The sequence below is a fragment of the Thalassophryne amazonica genome, chromosome 5 (assembly GCF_902500255.1).
Source record: "Thalassophryne amazonica chromosome 5, fThaAma1.1, whole genome shotgun sequence".
NCBI classification, from domain to species: domain Eukaryota; kingdom Metazoa; phylum Chordata; class Actinopteri; order Batrachoidiformes; family Batrachoididae; genus Thalassophryne; species Thalassophryne amazonica.
Genome location: NC_047107.1, coordinates 114860524 through 114887155, shown reverse-complemented (window position 1 = coordinate 114887155; position 26632 = coordinate 114860524). Strand labels below are relative to the sequence as shown.

Genomic DNA, 26632 nt, shown 5'->3' with positions numbered 1-26632 from the left:
TGTCCTTGTGTATTGTTACTTTCTTTCGAGCCCCTCCCAGTATGATCTACACGGTACCTTGCAGTCAGCCTTGGTTATGTGTTTGGCTGCTGTCTTGGGGTCAACCTCAGCCAGAAGCTCCTTTACTCGCCGCAGGATGCAAACCTCTAGTGGCTTATTCTCCTTGGGCATCAGCGGTGACTGGTACGTTCTCGGTCTAAAGGAAGATGCCGTCTCCACCACAGGTGAAAAGTACATGTTCCCGTCCTTCGCTACCAGTGGGTTGCCTCGCGCCGACCCTTCCTCTTCTCGTAGACGCTCCACGTAGCTCTGAGGACCAGGATAGAGTTCTGTGTAGCAGTTTCCATCTGTATCACTGTGCTGGGATGCCAAGATTTTGGGTGGCAGGGGTATTTGGAAGGTGCTGTTGGAAGAGGGTAAGAGTTGTGAGGCCCCTGCACACCTGGATAGGGCTGGAGATGCAGCCACACTGGCAGGCAGACTGTTATAAGGGGATCCTGACTCTGACCCTGGAAAACAAAATGTTAAACATGAGCAGTTTTAAAAAAAAATAAGCACAGTTAGCAAATTAATCTGTTTTACACTTCAAGTTAAAAGTGCATCTATCCAAACATCTTCCCTTCATCTTACATGCACACATCGTGTCAAGAGTTGACAACAAAAAGCCCTTTTCCTGTTGTTTTAACAACCTGCTGCGACCTGACTTATATTGTGAACTTTGTGATGTCACATCCACATCAAAGCTGCTCTCATCATGTGAGCCTGACAATATTTGAAGCAGTCACCAGTTGGTTTTGAGGGAGATCTGTTGCGATATCGTACAGTCTACACATGAAGAATGGATTCCACTCAGAGAGGAATGAATCTGATCTGTGAACCCCCTGCTATCATTTACATGGCTGTAATAAATGATCAGATAGATACATGTGTTTATGGGTGATTCTTTAACTATGGGCACTATTGACCTTGTAAATGTAATTTCCACCACACCACTGCCTTACAATATAAAGCGCCTTGGGGCAACTGTGTGTTGTGATTTGGCGCTATATACATGTGCTCTGATGTCACTGTTTATCTCCATAGAAACTACCCAAACAATCTTTCATAAAACTGTTTAAAGGGACATTACATTGTTGTGGTGGAAATTATGGCAATAGTGTGGGACAACTACATTTTGTTTAAAAAAATCACAACAGTTGTATGACATTGAATACCCCAATTATGTTTTGATTATTTTACTGATATTTTATTCAGAGATATTTTAAAACATTAGAAAAAACATTTCTTTACCATTCATTTTTATCATTGATGATCAAAGTCTGGGTGTGGGACAAGCACAAAACGGCAATATTTGCATATAATGATGCTGAAAAAGGTGAAAAAGTCATCACACACTACTAGAACAAATTTCTTAACACACTTTCATTGTAAAGATAACTATAAAAGTGTGAAATTTCCCCTTTTTTCTGTTTTTCATACAATATGATCAAAGGACATAAGAGCCCGTAGTCTAAGAATCACCCATATAGGATCAAAACAATACACTTGTGCACAAAGCTCCTGTTGTCTCCTCATCGTTTCATCTCAACAGCAGATCCATGTGACTCTATTTTCACTGCTCCAACTGCAGCAGGAGAGAGATTATCTTAAGGACAACAGTGGAATCACACTATACTCTTGTGCCTTTTTTATTTCTAGCTGTTTCTGCTCCAACATGAACCAGGCTGGTCTACTTTTTTAATGCTACCCATCCCTGCTGCTGCTTTCAGGTACCGTCAGAAATTACAGGGCTTTTTGTTTGTGGTTGTTTCAAACTCAGCAGTGGCTCGTGGTTTTGATTTGATGAAGAATGAATTTAATCTGGTTTATTTCAGTAAAATAATTCATTGTGTCCACACAAATGCATGCATATGTCAAAGTAGAGTCTGTGATTTGGTAGAATCTGAGATTCTACTAATAGAATCTCAGATCGGAAACTGTACTAGTTGAGTCTCCGTTCGGAGAATCTACTGTCAGAATTGGAGACTCTAACAGTAGAGATTCCGATCGGAGATTCAACTAGTAGAGACTCCGATTCTACCAAGCCATTCATTATTATGACAAGATGATATCCAGACATAGAATGACAGCAATACCTTACTGTGGAAATTAGAAAAATATCTGTCATATCAACTTCACATTAGAGCCACACCATGCTGAAGTGATCACAGTAAGAAAGTATGAACTTGTAATCAATAGAAACTCTGCTAGTAGAGTTTCTGATCGGAGTCTCTACCAAATCGAATCGGAGATTCTACCAAAACGCAGTTTCTGCTTTGACACATACATGAATATATTTATGTATACAAATTTATATCGGCAAAAACAAGAAAAATTAAGAAAATTATAAAATGCAACTAAAATGAGATGTAAATATGAATAAACGAGACTTCATCTTGGATTTATAAATAGATTTAGTCATAGGTGTTCACTGAACTGTATTAAACAAAAAGACACAAAGTAATTCCAAAATGATACAATGATACAAAAGGATACAATGAATTATTTTACCAAAACAAACCAGATTAAAACCATCCTTCATAATCTCACTCTTAGTCTACTCTCAATGAGTAGACTAAGTTTGATCCGCATCTGGAGTGAGATTGCATCAGAATTTTGGCTCTCTGTTGGGACTGTTTACACAGAGACTGCTACCTGCTGCTTTGGACTTGAACTAACAGTCTTTTTCAAGACTTTTTTACTTTTTACTTTTTTTTTTATACTTTTTTACTGTGCTCCAACGCCTAAGGAAGACCTCTAACGGTCGAAACATCGCGACGGAGCACTTTTATCAGCTAACTTTTATCAGCGTTGGCAAGCTAACTAGCTTGCTAACGCTTTCGTTTTTATTTATTTATTTATTTATTTTTTTTAGCACTGTTGTCGGCGTTGTCTGTGCTGCTCCACAGCGTGTTTAGTCGATTTTTATTTATTTTAGCACCGTTGTCGTGCGTTCGCTGTTGTCGGTGCGTTGCTGTGCTGCTTCATGCCTGTTTGGTGCCTTAATTAAGGCACTCCTTCTGCTGAATCACCTCTAAATTATTTACACATTATTCACTTGTGTGTTTTTAGGAATCCGCTAGGTGCGTAGCTACTAGCTCTTAGCCGGTTTAGCATGGCGGCTTCTCCTGTCTCAACCCCGCACTTTTCTGCTCTGGGTGTGAAATGTTTAGTTATTCCTCGGCCTCCTTTAGCAGTAACGGTACTTGTAATAAGTGCAGCTTATTCGTAGCTTTGGAGGCCAGGCTGGGCGAAGTGGAGGCTCGGCTCCGCACCGTGGAAAATTCTACAGCTAGCCAGGCCCCTGTAGTCGGTGCGGACCAAGGTAGCTTAGCCGCCGTTAGTTCCCCCCTGGCAGATCCCGGGCAGTCGGGAAAGCAGGCTGACTGGGTGACTGTGAGGAGGAAGCGTAGCCCTAAACAGAAGCCCCGTGTACACCGTCAACCCGTTCACATCTCTAACCGTTTTTCCCACTCGACGATACACTCGCCGAGGATCAAACTCTGGTTATTGGTGACTCTGTTTTGAGAAATGTGAAGTTAGCGACACCAGCAACCATTGTCAATTGTCTTCCGGGGGCCAGAGCAGGCGACATTGAAGGAAATTTGAAATTGCTGGCTAAGGCTAAGCGTAAATTTGGTAAGATTGTAATTCACGTCGGCAGTAATGACACTCGGTTACGCCAATCGGAGGTCACTAAAATTAACATTAAATCGGTGTGTAACTTTGCAAAAACAATGTCGGACTCTGTGTTTTCTCTGGGCCCCTCCCCAATCAGACCGGGAGTGACATGTTTAGCCGCATGTTCTCCTTGAATTGCTGGCTGTCTGAGTGGTGTCCCAAAAAATGAGGTGGGCTTCATTGATAATTGGCAAAGCTTCTGGGGAAAACCTGGTCTTGTTAGGAGAGACGGCATCCATCCCACTTTAGATGGAGCAGCTCTCATTTCTAGAAATCTGGCCAATTTTCTTGGATCCTCCAAACTGTGACTGTCCAGCGTTGGGACCAGGAGGCAGAGCTGTGGTCTTATACACCTCTCTGCAGCTTCTCTCCCCCTGCCATCCCCTCATTACCCCATCCCCGTAGAGACGGTGCCTGCTCCCAGACCACCAATAACCAGCAAAAATCTATTAAGCATAAAAATTCAAAAAGAAAAAATAATATAGCACCTTCAATTGCACCACAGACTAAAACAGTTAAATGTGGTCTATTAAACATTAGGTCTCTCTCTTCTAAGTCCCTGTTGGTAAATGATATAATAATTGATCAACGTATTGATTTATTCTGCCTAACAGAAACCTGGTTACAGCAGGATGAATATGTTAGTTTAAATGAGTCAACACCCCCGAGTCACACTAACTGTCAGAATGCTCGTAGCACGGGCCGGGGCGGAGGATTAGCAGCAATCTTCCATTCCAGCTTATTAATTAATCAAAAACCTAGACAGAGCTTTAATTCATTTGAAAGCTTGTCTCTTAGTCTTGTCCATCCAAATTAGAAGTCCCAAAAACCAGTTTTATTTGTTATTATCTATCGTCCACCTGGTCGTTACTGTGAGTTTCTCTGTGAATTTTCAGACCTTTTGTCTGACTTAGTGCTTAGCTCAGATAAGATAATTATAGTGGGCGATTTTAACATCCACACAGATGCTGAGAATGACAACACTGCATTTAATCTATTATTAGACTCTATCGGCTTTGCTCAAAAAGTAAATGAGTCCACCCACCACTTTAATCATATCTTAGATCTTGTTCTGACTTATGGTATGGAAATAGAAGACTTAACAGTATTCCCTGAAAACTCCCTTCTGTCTGATCATTTTTTAATAACATTTACATTTACCCTGATGGACTACCCTGCAGTGGGGAATAAGTTTCATTACACTAGAAGTCTTTCAGAAAGTGCTGTAACTAGGTTTAAGGATATGATTCCTTCTTATGTTCTCTAATGTCATATACCAACACAGAGCAGAGTAGCTACCTAAACTCTGTAAGGGAGTTAGAGTATCTCGTCAATAGTTTTACATCCTCTTTGAAGACAACTTTGGATGCTGTAGCTCCTCTAAAAAAGAGAGCTTTAAATCAGAAGTGCCTGACTCCGTGGTATAACTCACAAACTCGTAGCTTAAGCAGATAACCCGTAAGTTGGAGAGGAAATGGCGTCTCACTAATTTAGAAGATCTTCACTTAGCCTGGAAAAAGAGTTTGTTGCTCTATAAAAAAGCCCTCCGTAAAGCTAGGACATCTTTCTACTCATCACTAATTGAAGAAAATAAGAATAACCCAGGTTTCTTTTCAGCACTGTAGCCAGGCTGACAAAGAGTCAGAGCTCTATTGAGCTGAGTATTCCATTAACTTTAACTAGTAATGACTTCATGACTTTCTTTGCTAACAAAATTTTGACTATTAGAGAAAAAATTACTCATAACCATCCCAAAGATGTATCGTTATCTTTGGCTGCTTTCAGTGATGCCGGTATTGGTTAGACTCTTTCTCTCCGATTGTTCTGTCTGAGTTATTTTCATTAGTACTTCATCCAAACCATCAACATGTTATTAGACCCCATTCCTGCCAGGCTGCTCAAGGAAGCCCTACCATTATTTAATGCTTCAATCTTAAATATGATCAATCTATCTTTGTTAGTTGGTTATGTACCACAGGCCTTTAAGGTGGCAGTAATTAAACCATTGCTTAAAAAGCCATCACTTGACCCAGCTATCTTAGCTAATTATAGGCCAATCTCCAACCTTCCTTTTCTCTCAAAGATTCTTGAGAGGGTAGTTGTAAAACAGCTAACTGATCACCTGCAGAGGAATGGTCTATTTGAAGAGTTTCAGTCAGGTTTTAGAATTCATCATAGTACAGAAACAGCATTAGTGAAGGTTACAAATGATCTTCTTATGGCTTCGGACAGTGGACTTATCTCTGTGCTTGTTCTGTTGGACCTCAGTGCTGCTTTTGATACTGTTGACCATAAAATTTTATTACAGAGATTAGAGCTTGTCATAGGTATTAAAGGCACTGCGCTGCGGTGGTTTGAATCATATTTGTCTAATAGATTACAGTTTGTTCATGTAAATGGGGAATCTTCTTCACAGACTAAAGTTAATTATGGAGTTCCACAAGGTTCTGTGCTAGGACCAATTTTATTCACTTTATACATGCTTCCCTTAGGCAGTATTATTAGACGGTATTGCTTAAATTTTCATTGTTACGCAGATGATACCCAGCTTTATCTATCCATGAAGCCAGAGGATACACACCAATTAGCTGAACTGCAGGATTGTCTTACAGACATAAAGACATGGATGACCTCTAATTTCCTGCTTTTAAACTCAGATAAAACTGAAGTTATTGTACTTGGCCCCACAAATCTTAGAAGCATGGTGTCTAACCAGATCGTTACTCTGGATGGCATTTCCCTGATCTCTAGTAATACTGTGAGAAATCTTGGAGTCATTTTTGATCAGGATATGTCATTCAAAGCGCATATTAAACAAATATGTAGGACTGTCTTTTTGCATTTACGCAATATCTCTAAAATCAGAAAGGTCTTGTCTCAGAGTGATGCTGAAAAACTAATTCATGCATTTATTTCCTCTAGGCTGGACTATTGTAATTCATTATACAGGTTGTCCTAAAAGTTCCCTAAAAAGCCTTCAGTTGGTTCAGAATGCTGCAGCTAGAGTACTGACGGGGACTAGAGGAGAGAGCATATCTCACCCGTGTTGGCCTCTCTTCATTGGCTTCCTGTTAATTCTAGAATAGAATTTAAAATTCTTCTTCTTACTTATAAGGTTTTGAATAATCAGGTCCCATCTTATCTTAGGGACCTCGTAGTACCATATTACCCCATTAGAGCGCTTCGCTCTCAGACTGCGGGCTTACTTGTAGTTCCTAGGGTTTGTAAGAGTAGAATGGGAGGCAGAGCCTTCAGCTTTCAGGCTCCTCTCCTGTGGAACCAGCTCCCAATTCAGATCAGGGAGACAGATACCCTCTCTACTTTTAAGATTAGGCTTAAAACTTTCCTTTTCGCTAAGGCTTATAGTTAGGGCTGGATCGGGTGACCCTGGACCATCCCTTGGTTATGCTGCTTTCGACGTAGATTGTGGGGGGTTCCCATGATGCACTGTTTCTTTCTCTTTTTGCTCCGTATGCATCACTCTGCATTTAATCATTAGTGATCGATCTCTCTGCCCCCCTTCACGGCATGTCTTTTTCCTGTTTTTTCCCTCAGCCCCAACCAGTCTCAGCAGAAGACTGCCCCTCCCTGAGCCTGGTTCTGCTGGAGGTTTCTTCCTGTTAAAAGGGAGTTTTTCCTTCCCACTGTGGCCAAGTGCTTGCTCATAGGGGGTCGTTTTGACCGTTGGGGTTTTTCATAATTATTGTATGGCCTTGCCTTACAATATGGAGCGCCTTGGGGCAACTGTTTGTTGTGATTTGGCGCTATATAAGAAAAAAGTTGATTGATTGATTGATAAAATCAAAACCGTGCACCTGCCACAAGCCAGTGTTTGAAACAACAACAAAAAAGCACCATAATTTCTGATGGTACATGAATGCAGCAGCAGCAGGATGGCGGGTAGCATGCCCGTCTTCCCACGCCGTGCGTGTGCCTACTGTCCATCATGCAAAAATAAAACTCATAATATCTCAACTATAAAAGCACAAACAAAAACATTAAATGGCACAAATCAGCACAAATGAAGCACTAAAGAAAGTAAACCAGTCTGGTTCATTTTGGAGCAAGCTGGGGGGGGGGATGACCTCTGAATGACTTACAAAATAATGTTTAATATCTCAAAACCCAAATTAGCACAAGTGAAGCACTAACCGCTCAGCCTTTTTGAAGTGGGTGGGAGCTCAGCTTCATTGAGCTATTAGCATGGTGGCCGTGTCCATAACTCTCATTTGGCTATTTGCACGGCAAGACTCTGGTGGCAAAAGGCCGACCCTATTCGAACAGCAGCCGTGTCCATAACTCTCATTTACATACATGTCAACCTATACGGATTGTCCGTAAATTATACAGGTTTTTCTGAGTTTCAGTGTCATACGGACGTACAAATAAAGTCTTACAGATATACAGGATTTGGTCTGCAGCGGGTCTGTAATCAACCGTTTCTGCAGCAACACTCCATTTTGAAGCCGTGAACCACTGAAGCAATGCTTCGATCCACTGGCTTGTTGGTTCTTTGATTCGCTGCTCTTCAGAAATGGCAAGTCCGCTTCTTAACCCCTCTCTTGTGAGTCACTTTTGTGTGGATTAAAGTCACTAACTGGGACTCTTGTCTTGTTGTAGTCAAGAAGCGAGAATCGTCCTCCGTTCCGTTGTCTGCTGAGACAGAGTCCGATCAGAATTAATAACTTCAAAAACGAATTGCCGCGTTAAATAAAATGACACCTCTTTAAAACGATGTATTACAGACAAGAAACTACAATCGACTAAAACATTTTTTTCTTCCCAAAATGAGATGTCCTGCATTTTTTATGAATTAACCTGAAGCTGACGTGAAGCACAGCACAGCTGCAAGAGCTCAGCTCAGACGTATGGAAAGACATTCATGCCAATAATGTCTGAAAGGAAATGCTTTTGACAAAAACTATAGATTTTGTTTATTCCTATTTATGTTCAGAGATCAAGGATCCACCATGAAGAGTTTATTATGTCCAAAGTTTAAGTATCCAGTGACCAATTTCATATTTATTTACTTTATTCAATTTATTTTTCATGATTTTATTAATGTATTTCCATTAGTGACAGACAGTTCTTCTTTCTGTAAAAAATAACTAAATTTGACACATTCAGTTTGATAAAATTCAGCTTGATGCATGAATACTACATCGCTATTGTTTGAAATTCAACTGTGGAGGAAATACTAATGATCCTGACTTTAATGTCATTGCTGCAAACTCATAATTTGTGGACAAAAACCCAGTTATGTGATACCGCTATGCGGTTGTGTGTACTGTAATAAAACTGATTTTGGTGCGATTTGGAGGTTATAAGGATTTTGTGTTGATTTTATGGATTTTCTCACTTGGTTATACAGGTGGACCCTCAAAGGGGTTGACATGTATGCATTTAATGCAGTATGTTTGTTTATACAAGTAGTTCCAAGTTTTACCACCAGAGTCTTGCTGTGCGAATTGTTATGTGTCGGACGCAGCTCGGAGAACTGACCAGCGTTTGAAGGACCCAGTATGAAATAAGCAGAGCACGGTACAAAGGCTAACTGAATTTAATACATAACAGTGATAATATAATAACAAAAAGGTGCGGCCTGGCGTGGTGCGCTCCCAGCAGCGCTAACGGTCCGGAGCCAGAAGCTGTTTCGGACCCAAGGACCCCGCCGACACCCCCCAGGTGGCCGCAACAACCGAGTCTGTGAAAGAAGAAACCATTATGTGAGTCCACACTCTACACACAGAACACTTAAAGGTGTACAAACAGCAAACACTTCCTGGCTTGATTACTGATCAGCTTCCCAACCTGCAGGCATGGAACATCCAGTTCACAAAACTCCACTGCAGGGAAGCTGATACATGACTAACAAACAGCTCAATACAATAAGGTGTGAGGGACACCACATTTACTGACTGTATAACTGTTAGTCACAAAATCTAACGTACCTCAGGAAGTGTGCTGACGAGCGTGAAACCTCACCCCCTCCTCTTTCACAGACTGTGCATCAAACCTGGACGTTCTCAGCATCCGCTGCTGATGAGATGGCTCCCGAGACGACGATCTCACCCGTCTGGTCACAAGGTCGAGTCTCTGGCAAATACACACTGTGCACTCCAGTCTTAAATGCAACATGTTCCAATCCATCCAGATGCACCACAGCTGTGAGTCCTGACGAGTCGCAGGTGATCAGGGTGAGGTCCTGACAGCCTCAGCAACACAGCCACTCAGTCCCAAACGCACGCCACCTGGGAGGAAAACCAAAAGACAGAAACAAACCGGCAGCCAGGCCCCCCCAGCCATATAACACGAATAGCCAAATGAGAGTTCTGGACACGGAATAACCACAGCCTTAAAAGTATTTTTTCCTGTTTGTAAGCTGCAAACTCAGAGTTCCCTGTTTCAAATTAAATGCAGCATGAAATCTGGACCTTGCAGATTCACTTCCTCCTTCATGTCATCTGCAAAATATCACAGAGAGAACGAGATATATTTGTCATGAAGTCACCCTAAAATAAAAATGTTATCAGCAATGAAGCTCGCTGTAGTTTTGTGATAGACCACAGAAATAGTGGTACTTCATAAGAAGTAGTAGATTACAACACAGAGTAAATTTTTGACTGAGACAAAGATGGACAGATATTGAGGTGGTCGACTGGATGCCTTCCTCTGGAGGTTTTACGGCCACCTGGGTGGACACCAGGTGGACCAGACTGAACTCAGACTCACTGGCGGGATTGTGTATTGCATCCAGTGCAAGGCAGTAGGGAGTAATGGATGCCACCGGAGCAAAAAGGAAAGTGGAGCGAAGGAGGAGAAGCTTCTATTGGGGACGTTAAGGCAGCGGATGAATACGTCACACGTTTTGCTGCACTTGTTGCATAGGAAGCCTATGTCCCACAACAAGTGTTTAACTGTGACAAAACTGGATTATTCTGGAAAAGAAATGCCACAGAGGACGTATATAAACAGCAGAGGAGAAGAAGCTGCTTCACTGAAAAGAAACACCCAGAAAAAGTGTCCACTGGTTGTGCTTCAACACTTTTTAATGACAGTTGTCCATCACATTTCTGCAACATTTTGAAAGGCAGGCAGAAGCAAACCTCTTTGGATAGATTTTTTTATCCAAAAGACCTGCAAGTTTACAATTAAAGTTACGTCTATATGATCCTTTTAAGGATCTACAGTTTAAGTTTCGTTTGTGTTTACAGTCTGCGCAACCCCCCCCCCCCCCCCCTTCTCCGCCTCTGTTTCTAAGGTAAGAACACGTAATATAACTTTTTTCTTTTATTGTATATATTTTATTAAGTACAGGTAAAGTATACATGTCTATTTGTTAATAAAAATGTATTTTTTTTTTCATAATTTAGTGTGGTTTGGGGATGTTTTCAAGGCTGGAACAGATTAAAAATAATTGTAATTATTTTCAGTGGGGAAAATTCATTTGAAATATGAGCAGTCTGGCTTACGAGCTTGGTCATGGAACAAATTCAACTTGTATCTCGCAGTTCCACTGTACATGAATGAAAAGTACACGCATAAAGACTCTAATTGTTTGACCTTGTGAACAAAATTATCACTTGCTTTAATTCTACCCCGATGCTCACCCCATACACATGAAGATTAAGTAGTGGAATAAATATGTAGCAGAGAATGTTGAATGTCATCTTTCCTTGAGCCCGGTGGGATGTTGGACTTTGTGTAATCTGAGAAATCATTGATCTCTCAGGAGTCTGAGAGTTATGTAGGGCTTTGCTCAGTGTGCTGGAAAAAGAAAGACTTCCACTGTTTTGCATCAGGTCGTCTTGGACGCACGTCATTCTCAACTGTGAGTAGATGTCATTTATTCATCATTTGTTCTGTAGTTTACGTTGTAATTCCCAGAAAATACTGCACCATGGAATGCCACAGCTGTCAAATTTTACAACTCTGCACGCTCGCGTCTCACCACTGCAGTAATATGTTATACTGTTATATGTGTATAGTGCTGCTATCTCTGGTTTTACCTTATTATTTATTTTAGATGGAGTCATTACGCTACTATTAGTGTTGTTGCGATGATGTTTGATTGTGGATGTTAAATGATTGTTATTTATTCCTTGTCTTTTTTATTGTATTTATTCTGTAATTACGGACAGGCTGACTGTATAAATTAAATGCCCTAATGGGATTAATAAAGTAATCTGAATCTACTCTATGGAGCAATGGCAAATTTATGAAGTATTGTGATTCTGGTTGTCACAAGTTTCCAATAATCGTGCCTGTTGTACGTCACAATGGATGATAGTTCATTCTCACAAATGTGGCTGTGAAGGCTGAGACAGCATTTTTCACTCATCTTTCCCTGAATTCTCTGAGTTAATGGGTTACATGTTGAGTAATAACAGACCATTACACACAAATACAATGCATGTACACAACACCAAAATCATGTTTAAATTTCGAAGAATGAAGGCAAAAAACATAAAATAGAATAAAAATAGCAAATTTTATCATCATGGTGGCATCAGCAAACACCTCTGCCCAGTGGCCTCAAGGATCCATAAGCTACTGCCAGCTCTTAATCACAATGTCTGAGGGACAAAGACATGAATGTAACTGTCAAGAATGTCTCTACATGTTAAACACTTTCAGTGCAAACAGATACACTTGTGAAGGTCGACTCCCGGAAGGCAGTGCATTTTATTTATATAGCGCCAAATCACAACATAAGTCACCCCAAGGCGCTTCACAAGGGTGAGGTCTAACTTTACCAGCCCCCCTGAGCAAGCACACAGGAAACGGTGGTAACAGTGGTAATGATAGTAATGGTGCTAATGATAGTAATGGTGCTAACGGTGGTAATGGTGGTAAAAGTGGCAACGGTGGTCACGGTGGTAATGGTGGTAACAGTGGTAACAGTGGTCACGGTGGTAACATTGGTAATGGTGCTAATGGTGGTAACAGTGGTAATGGTGCTAATGGTGGTCATGGCAGTAATGGTGGTAACAGTGGTAATGATGGTAATGGTGGTACCAGTGGTAATAGTAGTAACGGTGGTAACAGTGGTAATGGTGGTAACAGTGGTAATGGTGCTAATGGTGGTAATGGTGCTAACGGTGCTAATGGTGGTAACAGTGGTAACGTGGTAACAGTGGTAATGGTGGTAAAGAGGTAATGTGGTAACAGTGGTAACAGTGGTAACGGTGGTAATGGTGGTAACAGTGGTAATGGTGCTAATGGTGGTAACAGTGCTAATGGTGCTAACGGTGGTAACAGTGGTAATGGTGCTACCGGTGGTCATGGTGGTAACAGTGGTAATGGTGCTAACGGTGGTCACGGCAGTAACGGTGGTAACAGTGGTTATGGTGGTAACAGTGGTAATGGTGGTAATGGTAGTACCAGTGGTAATAGTAATAACGGTGGTAACAGTGGTAATGATGGTAACGGTGCTAACGGTGGTAACAGTGGTAATGGTGCTAACGGTGGTAATGGTGCTAACAGTGGTAATGGTGATAACAGTGGTAATGGTAGTAATAGTGGTAATGGTGATAATGGTGGTCACGGCAGTAATGGTGGTAACAATGGTAATGGTGCTAACGGTGGTCACGACAGTAATGGTGGTAACAGTGGTAATGGTGGTACCAGTGGTAATAGTGGTAACGGTGGTAACAGTGGTAATGGTGCTAACGGTGGTAACGGTGCTAACGGTGGTAACAGTGGTAATGGTGGTAATGGTGGTCACGGTGGTAACAATGGTAACGATAATAATGGTAGTAATGGTGCTAACGGTGCTAATGGTGGTAACAGTGGTAACGGAGGTAACAGTGGTAATGGTGGTAACAGTGGTAACAGTGGTAATGGTGGAAACAGTGGTAATGGTGCTAATGGTGATAACAGTGCTAATGGTGCTAACAGTGGTAACAGTGGTATTGGTGCTAACGGTGGTCACGGCGGTAATGGTGGTAACAGTGGTAATGGTGGTACCAGTGGTAATAGTGGCAATGGTGGTAACAGTGGTAACAGTGGTAATGGTGCTAACGGTGGCAATGGTGCTAACGGTGGTAACAGTGGTAATGGTGGTAATGGTGCTAATGGTGGTAACAGTGATAATCGTGCTAACGGTGGTAATGGTGGTAATGGCGCTAATGGTGGTAATGGTGATAACAGCAGTAATGGTGCTAATGGTGATAACAGTGGTAATGGTGATAACAGTGGTAATGGTGCTAACGGTGATAACAGTGGTAATGGTGATAACAGTGGTCATGGTGGTAACAGTGGTAATGGTGCTACCGGTGGTCATGGTGGTAACAGTGGTTATGGTGGTAACGGTGGTAATGGTGGTAATGGTGGTAATGGTGGTACCAGTGGTAATAGTAGTAACGGTGGTAACAGTGGTAATGGTGCTAACGGTGGTAATGGTGCTAATGGTGGTAACAGTGGTAATGATGGTAACGGTGCTAACGGTGGTAACAGTGGTAATGATGGTAACGGTGCTAACTGTGGTAATGGTGCTAACGGTGGTAATGGTGCTAACAGTGGTAATGGTGATAACAGTGGTAATGGTGCTAACAGTGGTAATGGTGCTAATGGTGATAACAGTGGTAACAGTGGTAATGGTGGTAACAGTGGTAATGATAGTAATGGTGCTAACCGTGGTAATGGTGCTAACGGTGGTAATGGTGCTAACAGTGGTAATGGTGCTAACAGTGGTAATGGTGCAAATGGTGGCAACAGTGGTAATGGTGCTAATGGTGGTCATGGTAGTAATAGTGCTAACGGTGGTCATGGTAGTAACAGTGGTAATGGTTGTAACAGTGGTAATGGTTGTAACAGTGGTAATGGTGCTAACGGTGGTCACGGTGCTAATGGTGCTAACGGCTTGTTTACGTCGTCCTTCCTCATCCTCCCTGCGGAAAGCCTCCAAGTCAGGCCATTTTGGCGTGAGCTGACCTGAAGACTGTGGGAGGGATGTGCGCAGGTGTCTTCCCATAAGTAGCTGTGCAGGTCAGTATCCATGCTCTAATGGTGTGGCCCTGTACGCTAGGAGTGCTCTGGTTTGGTCAGTGTCCTTTTTCCACAGACTTTTGATTGTCTGCATGGCACGTTCAGCCTCACCATTTGCTTGTGGGTAGCGAGGGCTGCTCGTGACATGTGCAAAGCAGGCCTCTTTTGCAAATGCTCTGAATGTCTCTGAAGAAAACTGTGGTCCGTTGTCGGATACCACAGTCTCCGGGTATCCATGACGTGCAAAAGCATCCTTCACAGCACAAACGGTGGCTTCAGATGATGTGGTCTTGAGCTCCGCGACCTCTATGTATCGTGAGAAGTAAGTCTGAAAATGTTCGGGAGCGGATGCAATTCCAAACGGGAGTCTGTTGAAAAAGTATCTCCCAAATGGAGTGATGAAGGTTGTGAGGGCCCTAGACTCTGGAGTTAATGGAATCTGCCAAAATCCTGACCTTGCATCCAGTTTTGTGAAAACTTTGGCGTCTGACATCATTGCCAGTGTTTGGTCTACAGCCGGCAATATGTGGCGCTCTCGCTTCACTGCTGCATTCAGGTGTGTGAGATCCACACAGATTCTCAGTTTGTCTTTCTTTGGTTTTAGCACCACTACCATGCCAGAACACCAGGCTGTTGGCTCAGTCACCTTCGATATGACCCCCATACTTTCCATTCTCTCAAGCTCTTCACATACCTTGTCTCTGAGTGGAAGGAGTACAGCTCCTTCTTCCAGTTCGATGTGGTATGGTTCTTTCAGCTTTCCTAGCCCTTGGAACACTGCTGGGTAAAGTGCCTTGAAGTCAGTATCCGACTGTGTCACTTCATTGACTCTGTGCACCAGCCCCATGGCTTGTATGGCTGGCAGACCCAAAAGCGGTTGTGTCAGCCCCTCCACGACATACACCCATTGCTCTGTGGGTCGGCCTTTTGCACACAGTTTGCCCTGGAAGCAGCCCCTAACTTTCAGCACATTTTGTCCTGGGCCCACTAATCTTTTCAGCGGCTTCTGTAGCTGACCATCTCTCTCTGGATTGAACAGGCTTTCTGGTATGGAGGTCACATCTGCACCTGTGTCAATTTTGAAGTTGACTGCATCTCCATTCAGAGTGACCTTCTCCATCCATGCTTTGGTGGTTGTTGTAGACACTTCCCCTAAGAATGCATAGTCTGAATCGCTGTCTGACAGTTCTTCTGTGACAGTATGCACTGCTTGACCATTGCGACAGACCACAGCATAATGTCCTTTCCTGTGGCACTTCCGACATTCCACATCTCTGGCTGGGCAATCCTTCCATGCATGTTTTCATCCCCCACATCTTCCGCATTCTTTGTCACTGGGTGCATCACATGTTTGGGGCCTTTGTTTCCCTGTCTGTTCAAAGTTCTTTCCTCTTCTCATTGTTTTGATTGTGTCCATGTTTGACTGGACTGATGCACCGTGTAATATTGCCTGTTGTTTCTTAACAGTCTCACTTTGTCGCACTTGGTCTATTGCTTTTTGTAGCGTCAATTCAGGGTCCTTTTGCAGCTTTTCGGATAATTTTCTGTCTCTTATCCCGACCACAATTCGGTCTCTGATGAGCTCCTCCTTCAGTAAGCCAAATTTACAGTGTTCCGCTAGCTTGTGAACTTCGGTGATGTAAGCTTCTGAACTCTCCCTTTCTTGCTGGCATCGCAGATTAAACTGTGCCCTTTCGAAAATCACATTGTGTTTACCTATTTCCATCGCTGCTTTAACTGAGGCATATTTCTTTTTCTCTGCAGCAGTGATCGGCAGGATACTGAGGATATCATCAGCCACATCCCCCATAGCATATAGGAGAGCATTTACCTGATATACCTCATCTTGGTCGCGTAATCTGGATGCAACGTGGAATCTATCAATTCTTCGGATCCATCTCGGCCAGTCGGACGGTCTCGAGAAGTTGAATGGTTCTGGCTGTGTTATTTGTACTGAAACCGCCATGATGAGTCTTTTCTGTTTCACGTTTTGGAACGGCTAGTAAGCTCCCTGTACCGTAGCTGAGTTTCCCACTCACCGGCTTGTGCAGCTTCACTGGCGTTCCCCTCGCTTTCGTGTGTGTGCCAAACTACACCGTTTCTTGCAGGTATATCCCTCTTTCGCCTTGTCCGCAAATGACTTAGCTTTTCATCTAACTCCGTCTAGGAGATATGTGTCCTTTCCCAGTTTCTGACACCATGTATAATAAAGATGAGACGGACGCTGAGGTAAGTACAGTGTACACTTTACTGATCGTAACCGGAACTTTCTTTACAGCCACACACCGCAATATATTCTGGGTAGCGTAGTCTACCCCGCTACAGTAACAGTGGTAACGGTGGTCACGATGGTCACAGTGGTAACAGTGATAATGGTGCTAACAGTGGTAATGGTGGTAACAGTGGTAACAGTGATAATGGTGGTAACAGTGGTAACACTGGTAACGGTGGTAACAGTGGTAATGGTGCTAACTGTGGTAACGGCGGTAACAGTGGTAATGGTGGTAACAATGGTAATGGTGCTAACTGTGGTAACGGTGGTAACAGTGGTCATGGTGGTAACAGTAGTAACGGTGGTAACAGTGGTAATGGTGCTAACGGTGGTAAGGGAAATACTCTCTTGGGCAAGTTATGAGGAAGAAAATCAGTGAAAGCCTGGATCCTGGTCTTTAATCCAAGAAAATTAAAAACCCAGACCCCTCAATAAGCTTATGAAATGCTGTAATCACAGCATCCATTGATTCAACAAATATCACAAAAGGAAAAAAGGGGAAGAAAAGAGTGGAGGTGTTGTCAAGTGGTAGAGTGCTCACGACTTGTAGGACGAACCCCCAACAGAGTGATGGTCCACTGTCTCTCGTCATTATTATTGCCCCTGCTAGATCCACTCTTCTGTCCTCCCGGGAATGACCAGCACACGATCCCCCGCTGGACGGGCTCCAGGATCCTCTTAATGTGCTCCTTGACACGCTGGAATGGGCACTCCATGACAAGGGGCAGCGCCTCCAGGTGCACTTCTTTTGATTTTATTTATCCCACAATATGTATGTAAAATAAACAATATAGTAAATAAAACTGATGAGGATAACAGAAAAAGCATTAAACTGATTTCCATTGTGTTCCTCAAGAAAGAAAGAAAGAAAAAGGAATGGTGAATAAATGGACTGCATTTATATAGCACTTTTCCATCTGCCTCAGATGCTCAAAGTGCTTTACAATAATGCCTCACATTCACCCTGATGTGAAGAAGAAAATTTTGTTGCCTCAGCTGCACATAAAGGTCGGCCTGATGAAAAATTTTGTGAAGACCATGAAGAAAACTAATGCAGGTTTCAAATACCTCAAAGCTAAATTTCCAAGATGCCTTTCTCAGTGCCCTGTGTGGAAAGGAAAAGGAATTCCAGGAGGTGACAACAAAATTTCTTGGAAACTACAAGGCAGACAACTACCGGCAACCGGTAGAGAACTTCCTCAAGACATATGAGAACCTGGGCTGCAACATGTCACTGAAGATACACTTTTTGCATTCACACCTAGATTTTTTTTCCAATGAACTGTGGAGCGGTGAGTGATGAGTATGGTGAGCGATTTCACCAAGACATCGCCGCCATGGAGAGAAGATACCAAGGAAAATGGAGCCCATCAATGCTTGCAGACTACTGCTGGACTGTGACAACAGATGCGCTTGATATTGTGTACAAGAGACAAGAAAGAGCGGTCATGGGGACACAGAATAAGGGACATCATCTGCGTTTTTCTTTTCTTTTGTGCTACAGCTAGCTGTCAGTTGTTTGTTGTTTCCTTCTATTTGAACTGGTTGATATTCCTTCAAGGTATCAGAAACATAGGAAGCCTTCAAATTTAAGAACCATATTTAGTGCCAAACACAATACATGTATATTGATTAAAAAAAATTAAAACTAGAATATCTTAAAAAATATAGCCAGTCTGGTGTTTTTATTGTGATATTTGCATTCATCTCATTAAACTAAACCAAAATTTGCAGGTTCTATTTCTGAAGCAGGCAACTTCCAAAAAAACTGTACACCAGTGAAGTCTGCCAAATCAAGATGCAGATCCATCTCAGATATGATGTGGTGACCCTGAGCAAAAAGGGAGTCTACTGTATATGGGCCCACAAGAGTATTTGAAAGTGTTGCATTTTTAACACCCTGATAGTGTTATCTGGCTAAATCTTATGGTTTGAGAAGATGTAGTTCATGAACCATACGTTTTATAGTGGTCCCGAAGCAGCACTATTGTCAGGAGGTTATAGATTCAAATTCAACCAACCGTTCTTCTAAAATCTGTTTGACTTCATATGCAAACAACTGTTAGGTATCTTAGCATTAAAGGAGCTGGCCTGCCCACATGTAGACCTGTGTTTGAATCCTGCTCTTGCAACCTGTCTGTGTTCTTGAACACGACACTACAATACATGTATCAGGGGTTACTTTACAAGAGTTAAATGGAATATGGGAGTATTTATTTTCTGACACAACTGTAGAGTATTATTCACACTTACTGTTAATTTTTTAACACTAAGTGTTGAAATAACTTCAGGTGTTAAACATTAACAATTTCAAAAGTGTTCAGCAAAGACTGAACACAGTCACTTTTCTAGTGTTAACTTTAACACTGTTAATGTTAATCTAACACTGTGTATGTTTGACTGTTATGGCTACTCAGAAATAATGATATAAAAATAAATGGAAGTCTTGTTGAGGACAGACCTCTAACTTCCTTACATATTCTGGAAAAATCTTTTCAGACATGGACCATGTCTGAAAAACTCGCAGCTTAAAGCAGATAACCCGTAAGTTGGAGAGGAAATGGCGTCTCACTAATTTAGAAGATCGTCACTTAGCCTGGAAAAAGAGTCTGTTGCTCTATAAAAAAGCCCTCCGTAAAGCTAGGACATCTTACTACTCATCACTAATTGAAGAAAATAAGAACAACCCAGGTTTCTTTTCAGCACTGTAGCCAGGCTGACAAAGAGTCAGAGCTCTATTGAGCCGAGTATTCCTTTAACTTTAACTAGTAATGACTTCATGACTTTCTTTGCTAATAAATTTTAACTATTAGAGAAAAAATTACTCATAACCATCCCAAAGACGTATCGTTATCTTTGGCTGCTTTCAGTGATGCCGGTATTTGATTAGACTCTTTCTCTCCGATTGTTCTGTCTGTGTTATTTTCATTAGTTACTTCATCCAAACCATCAACATGTCTATTAGACCCCATTCCTACCAGGCTGCTCAAGGAAGCCCTACCATTATTTAATGCTTCGATCTTAAATATGATCAATCTATCTTTATTAGTTGGCTATGTACCACAGGCTTTTAAGGTGGCAGTAATTAAACCATTACTTAAAAAGCCATCACTTGACCCAGCTATCTTAGCTAATTATAGGCCAATCTCCAACCTTCCTTTTCTCTCAAAAATTCTTGAAAGGGTAGTTGTAAAACAGCTAACTGATCATCTGCAGAGGAATGGTCTATTTGTTTCAGTCAGAGTTTCAGTCAGGTTTTAGAATTCATCATAGTACAGAAACAGCATTAGTGAAGGTTACAAATGATCTTCTTATGGCCTCAGACAGTGGACTCATCTCTGTGCTTGTTCTTTTAGACCTCAGTGCTGCTTTTGATACTGTTGACCATAAAATTTTATTACAGAGATTAGAGCATGCCATAGGTATTAAAGGCACTGCGCTGCGGTGGTTTGAATCATATTTATCTAATAGATTACAATTTGTTCATGTAAATGGGGAATCTTCTTCACAGACTAAGGTTAATTATGGAGTTCCACAAGGTTCTGTGCTAGGACCAATTTTATTCACTTTATACATGCTTCCCTTAGGCAGTATTATTAGACGGCATTGCTTAAATTTTCATTGTTACGCAGATGATACCCAGCTTTATCTATCCATGAAGCCAGAGGACACACACCAATTAGCTAAACTGCAGGATTGTCTTACAGACATAAGGACATGGATGACCTCTAATTTCCTGCTTTTAAACTCAGATAAAACTGAAGTTATTGTACTTGGCCCCACAAATCTTAGAAACATGGTGTCTAACCAGATCTTTTCTCTGGATGGCATTACCCTGACCTCTAGTAATACTGTGAGAAATCTTGGAGTCATTTTTGATCAGGATATGTCATTCAAAGCGCATATTAAACAAATATGTAAGACTGCTTTTTTGCATTTACGCAATATCTCTAAAATTAGAAAGGTCTTGTCTCAGAGTGATGCTGAAAAACTAATTCATGCATTTATTTCCTCTAGGCTGGACTATTGTAATTCATTATTATCAGGTTGTCCTAAAAGTTCCCTGAAAAGCCTTCAGTTAATTCAAAATGCTGCAGCTAGAGTACTGACGGGGACTAGAAGGAGAGAGCATATCTCACCCATATTGGCCTCTCTTCATTGGCTTCCTGTTAATTCTAGAATAGAATTTAAAATTCTTCTTCTTACTTATAAGGTTTTGAATAATCAGGTCCCTTCTTATCTTAAGGACCTCATAGTACCATATCACCCCAATAGAGCGCTTCGCTCTCAGACTGCAGGCTTACTTGTAGTTCCTAGGGTTTGTAAGAGTAGAATGGGAGGCAGAGCCTTCAGCTTTCAGGCTCCTCTCCTGTGGAACCAGCTCCCAATTCGGATCAGGGAGACAGACACCCTCTCTACTTTTAAGATTAGGCTTAAAACTTTCCTTTTTGCTAAAGCTTATAGATAGGGCTGGATCAGGTGACCCTGAACCATCCCTTAGTTATGCTGCTAGAGACTTAGACTGCTGGGGGGTTCCCATGATGCACTGAGTGTTTCTTTCTCTTTTTGCTCTGTATGCACCACTCTGCATTTAATCATTAGTGATCGATCTCTGCTCCCCTCCACAGCATGTCTTTTTCCTGGTTCTCTCCCTCAGCCCCAACCAGTCCCAGCAGAAGACTGCCCCTCCCTGAGCCTGGTTCTGCTGGAGGTTTCTTCCTGTTAAAAGGGAGTTTTTCCTTCCCACTGTCGCCAAGTGCTTGCTCACAGGGGGTCGTTTTGACCATTGGGGTTTTTACGTAATTATTGTATGGCCTTGCCTTACAATATAAAGCGCCTTGGGGCAACTGTTTGTTGTGATTTGGCGCTATATAAATAAAATTGATTGATTGATTGATTGACCATCTGCCCTTGCTTGCACTTGCTCTGGTGCTCTGCTCTTCATCCTGGGTTAATGGAGGGAAAGTATTGGTGGTTCCTGTGGATGGAAGCCACTGGATCAACATGAAAGTCCTGATCGAGGAGCTTCACATCCGAGGCCACGAAATCATAGTGATGCGTTCATTTGACAGCTGGTATATCAAGGCAGAGTCCCCTTACTAGAAAACAGTCACTATAAATTCCTTTAGTGGTTTTGATGAAGAAAGTTTTAGTCCTTTTGTCGTAAAAATACTGACACAGAAGCGGAAACATGCTTCATTATGGGCTCATGTAACCCTTCGGTAGTAGTTGAGATGATGGGAGCGATTTTTGAGAACATCACAATGATGCAGAGCTTCCATGATGCCAAATACGATGTGGTTCTGACGGACCCTGCATTAGGTACAGGTGTGTTTCTTGCTCATCGTCTGCAGCTTCCTCTTGTCTTCAATGTCAGCTGGACTGTCCAGGGAGATGGACACCATATTGTTGGTCCTTCACCATTGTCCTATGTCCCAATCCCATGGACAGGCTTGACTGACAAGATGATGTTCTTTGAGCGGACCAAGAACTTTCTTCACTACATTTTCACATGTTTTCAATTTTGGTATGTCACAGACCGAATTTACACGCCATTTGTCCACCAGTACTTTGGCCCTGATATACATTACATGGAGTTATTCCAAGCAGCAGACATTTGGCTGATGAGGAATGATTTTATCTTGCAGTTTCCCCGTCCCACAATGCCTAATATCATTTACATGGCAGGATTTCAGTGCAAACCCTCCAAGCCCCTGTCTCAACAACTGGAGGACTTTGTCCAGAGTTCAGGTGAACATGGAGTTATCATTATGACTTTGGGCACCTTGATTGGACAACTTCCTGAAGACATAACTGAGGACATTGCTGCTGCTTTTGCCTAGCTGCCTCAGAAGGTGATCTGGAGGCACAAAGGGAAGACACCATCCACCCTGGGCAACAACACATTACTTTTGGACTGGCTGCCTCAAAACAACCTCCTGGGTCACCCCAAGACCCGGCTGTTTGTGGCCCATGGAGGCACCAATGGAATCCAGGAGGCCATCTACCATGGTGTTCCCCTCGTCGGTCTGCCCCTCCTGTTTGACCAGAAGGACAACTTGTCCAGGATGAAAGAAAAAGCTGTGGCTAAGGTGCTGGACCTTTCAACCTTGAACAAAGACAACTTCCTGGAGGCATTAAAGGAGGTCCTTTATGATCCGTCCTACAGAGAGAAAATGAAGACTCTCTCTAACCTGCACAGAGACCAGCCCATGAAACCACTGGACCGTGCTATGTTCTGGATTGAGTTTGTCATGAGGCACAAAGGCGCATCACACCTAAGAACGGAGTCTTACAAGATGTCCAAGATCCAGTACCACTCAGTTGACGTGATGGCATTTTTACTGGCAGTTGTTTTGCTTGTTGTAATTGTTGTCACTTTGGTTTTGATGTTTTTCTGGAGAAACGTGTTTCCAAAAAGCAAAGCTAAAAAGGAATGATAAATATTCTGTAAGCCATTCATTAGACTGTCGCTTTTTCTGGCTCCTAATTTCTTATGAAATCAAAACAAACCTTTCCAATTTGGCCATTTTTGTTCTATGATGTGATTTGTGTTGTCATAATAAGAATAGGGACCGTTCTGCTGAATCTTGCTACATGAGTTCAATGATGATTCAGGACAGCAGGTATGTGGGAACTACTTTTGGTGCCTAAGTGGCTTTTCATTTCTTTTTGAGTTTCTATTACCTCCATGAAGAGGGTTAGATTTTCTTGCACACTTTATTTTTAACAAATGTCCACAAAAACTAATGAACTCATTTTAATGAACCTTTTTAGATCTGAGAGGCAGATCAAAGGGCAGCAGTATTCAGTAGTAGTCAACATTAAAGCTGACTGATGAGGATCAAACATCAGTGCTTAGGATCAAAAGTGAAGAACATGATCAAAGATGAAGATTAGGATCACAGGCCAGCAAATTTGAAAGAAAGATGAACCATCAAGATCAAGGTCATAATCAGGATGATTGTCCACTTGTAGCTGTAAGTACAGATCCTTCTGGTGATCCCCACCCCATGTTCATTTCTATCAACACCACAGAAAGCACTGAAAATACAGCAGAACACTTTCTGATTAAAGAAATCAATCAACCTTTGCCTGGTGTGTGTTTGTGTCATGCTTCTGTCCTATTTGGGTTCCTGTCTTTGTTTCCTTTTCTTTTCCTTCAGTTTAGCCCATTCTTGACTTTGTTTGTTTGCTTGGCCGCTTGTATATTTCTTGTCTGTTTCTGATAATTCATGTTTATGTATTATTCTGTGTTCCTAGTCTTGGTTCTCATGCATTGCATTTTTGGTTAAGTCTTTAATTGCTTTTCTTTGTCACTCGTTTCATTCTTGGTCATCTTTTATTTTATTGTATGTTACTTTAGCTTTTCACATTCTTTACATCATGTTTAGTCACAGGTTTTGCTTATTTTTCATCTTCAGTGTTTAGTATTGGATTGTGTTATTTATGATTGATTTCCTATTTATATTTTGCATTGTCATTGCACTTATTTCTATTTTATTCAGTGTCAGCTCTGTTCCAGTTCTGTGTTTATTTTTATTGATCTCCTGGTTTTCCACTTTGCTTAGTCACATTCTCTCCTGGTTTTTTCCCCTTTTGCTTTGCTCACGTTTATTATTTTCTGCCTTTGGCACGTCTCGTTTTTCTCTGTTGATCTTCCAGTCAGTTTTTTTTTTGGTTTGCTTGCATTGCATTTCATTTCATTCTTTGCACCTGTTCTTCATCTGCCAGCCACGCCCCCCCCTTTCCAGATCCTTCGTCCTCACGTGCACTTTGTTTTCCTGTCACCGCCTTCTTTATTTAAACTGCGTCTGTTCATTCCCTCACTGCTCATTTGTCGATGATGCTCATCACTTACCAGCACTTTGTCTTGTTTAGTTTTTGCTCTTGCCATGTTTTGACTCTGCTCTGTTTATCTGACTCTGTTTTTGCCTCTGCTCGGAAAACCCAGTTTGCTCATGTACAGACCCTGCTAGTTTTTGACCACGTCCTCTGTCTCGTCCTCGCCTGGTACATTTGCTCCGCGGACTGTCTTCCTGTTGCCGAACCCCTGCTTGTAATAAAGGCCATCCTTTTTACTCACACATCCAGTTTGAGAGCGTGCATTTGTGTCCAGCCTCTGTCTGTGCCTCGCCTCCGCTCAGCCTGACAGTTTGTATCGGTCAGTACTTTCTGTCCACTGCACTGAATTGTGATTGCTGTATGACAAATGTAGTGTCCAGGGGCCTCATGTACAAAGACTTGTGTGGACTTTCTACTAACAGCTGGCTTACGCCAAAACCCTGAATCTGGCAAAAGCACAAATATATTCAGATGCATCAAAGTGTGCGCAGGTGTGAATTCATGCATGTTTCGTTTGTACATCCCACTGAATGCGGAAATGAGCGTGAAACCAAACTCCTCCCTGGCCACGCCACATTTAAATATGCAATTTCATGTAAATAGGCCCTTGGAGCAGAGATTCCCCATGACGTCACATCAGACAGACAACATGAACACAGAAAGAAATTATACTATACACAGGCATGCACATACATTAACTGGTACTCATGGTGCATGTCCGTGATAAAATAAATGATGTGCAGCAGAAAATACAAGGGAAGCGCTTCATAAGAGGAAAGTAATGACAGATTGTAGGAATAGTGTTTCCCTCTGCTGTGCATCAATGATTTTTAGCACACACGAGCACCATGAGCACCAGTTATGTGCACGCCTGACTATAGATGGAAAATGGACTGGAAATTACTTGCAGACACGCAGGGACAGTTTATTCAGTACGCTGTTAAAAGGATTGATCATGAAACTGGAAAAATGTTCGTGGGCACGCACACACTGATGTTAAAAAGGTGAAGTGTGCCTCTGCTGACCATTCACAATTTACATACGTGTTTATTGACAAATACGGCGCACAGGAAGCCTGTTAAGAAGCTCTGCAGCTCACCATCAAGCAAAAATAAAAACAGACATTAATAATAATAAAAACATATTTGAATGCGCATATGCCCAAATGTGCCCGCTCTGGTTTTCGTTAAGAACAATTACACAAATAAACTATTTAAACACAACCCACCCACCACACACTGTGCAGCCTCCAGCGCGCATTTGTGCACCACATATGATTTGAACAATGATGGAATGAAAATGTTTCCTGTTAACAGAAACAAATTCATCGTGATGGCGCCTTCATAGCAAAATGTGTGCAGTTAATAGCTCTGATTACATTCAGGAAACCGGCTTCTGCTGCAAAATGAGCTGTAATGTTGGAATGTATGTGTATGGGTGTTCTTTCTGTGTGTATTGTGTGTGGGTGTGATGACAGAGACATTAAAAGACAATATTGTAAGCTGTATGCCCAGGCAAATATGTTGCTGCGCAAGTTCAGTCTGTGTTCGCCTTTTGCACTCCACTGTATATGGCCCCCTTGTGGTGGAACTACAGGCGGTGCACCTTTAGGAGACTGACTGTCGCCTATAATGACACCTTTAGGCTGTTGATGAAGGTGCCGAGATGACACAGTGCTAGTCAGCAGTTTGTGGATGCACATATTCCCGCACCGTTGAGGCATTTAATGTTTAAATTTATGTAACGATTAGAAGACTCTGAAAATGCCATCATACAGACTCTTGACAAATCCTCAACTGAGCTGCT

At 42.0% G+C, this 26632-nt stretch overlaps 1 protein-coding gene and 1 pseudogene across 1 annotated transcript in view; one reads left to right on the top strand and one right to left on the bottom strand.

The window, feature by feature from the left end:
- sh2d3cb (SH2 domain containing 3Cb) overlaps positions 1-26632 on the bottom strand; it is a 106475-nt gene that overhangs the window by 8173 nt on the left and 71670 nt on the right. The window contains exon 8 of the mRNA XM_034171127.1: positions 58-509. Within this exon, the coding sequence (XP_034027018.1) occupies positions 58-509 (452 nt within the window). The remainder of the gene's footprint in view (positions 1-57; positions 510-26632) is intronic.
- LOC117511151 lies at positions 21888-23939 on the top strand (annotated as a pseudogene).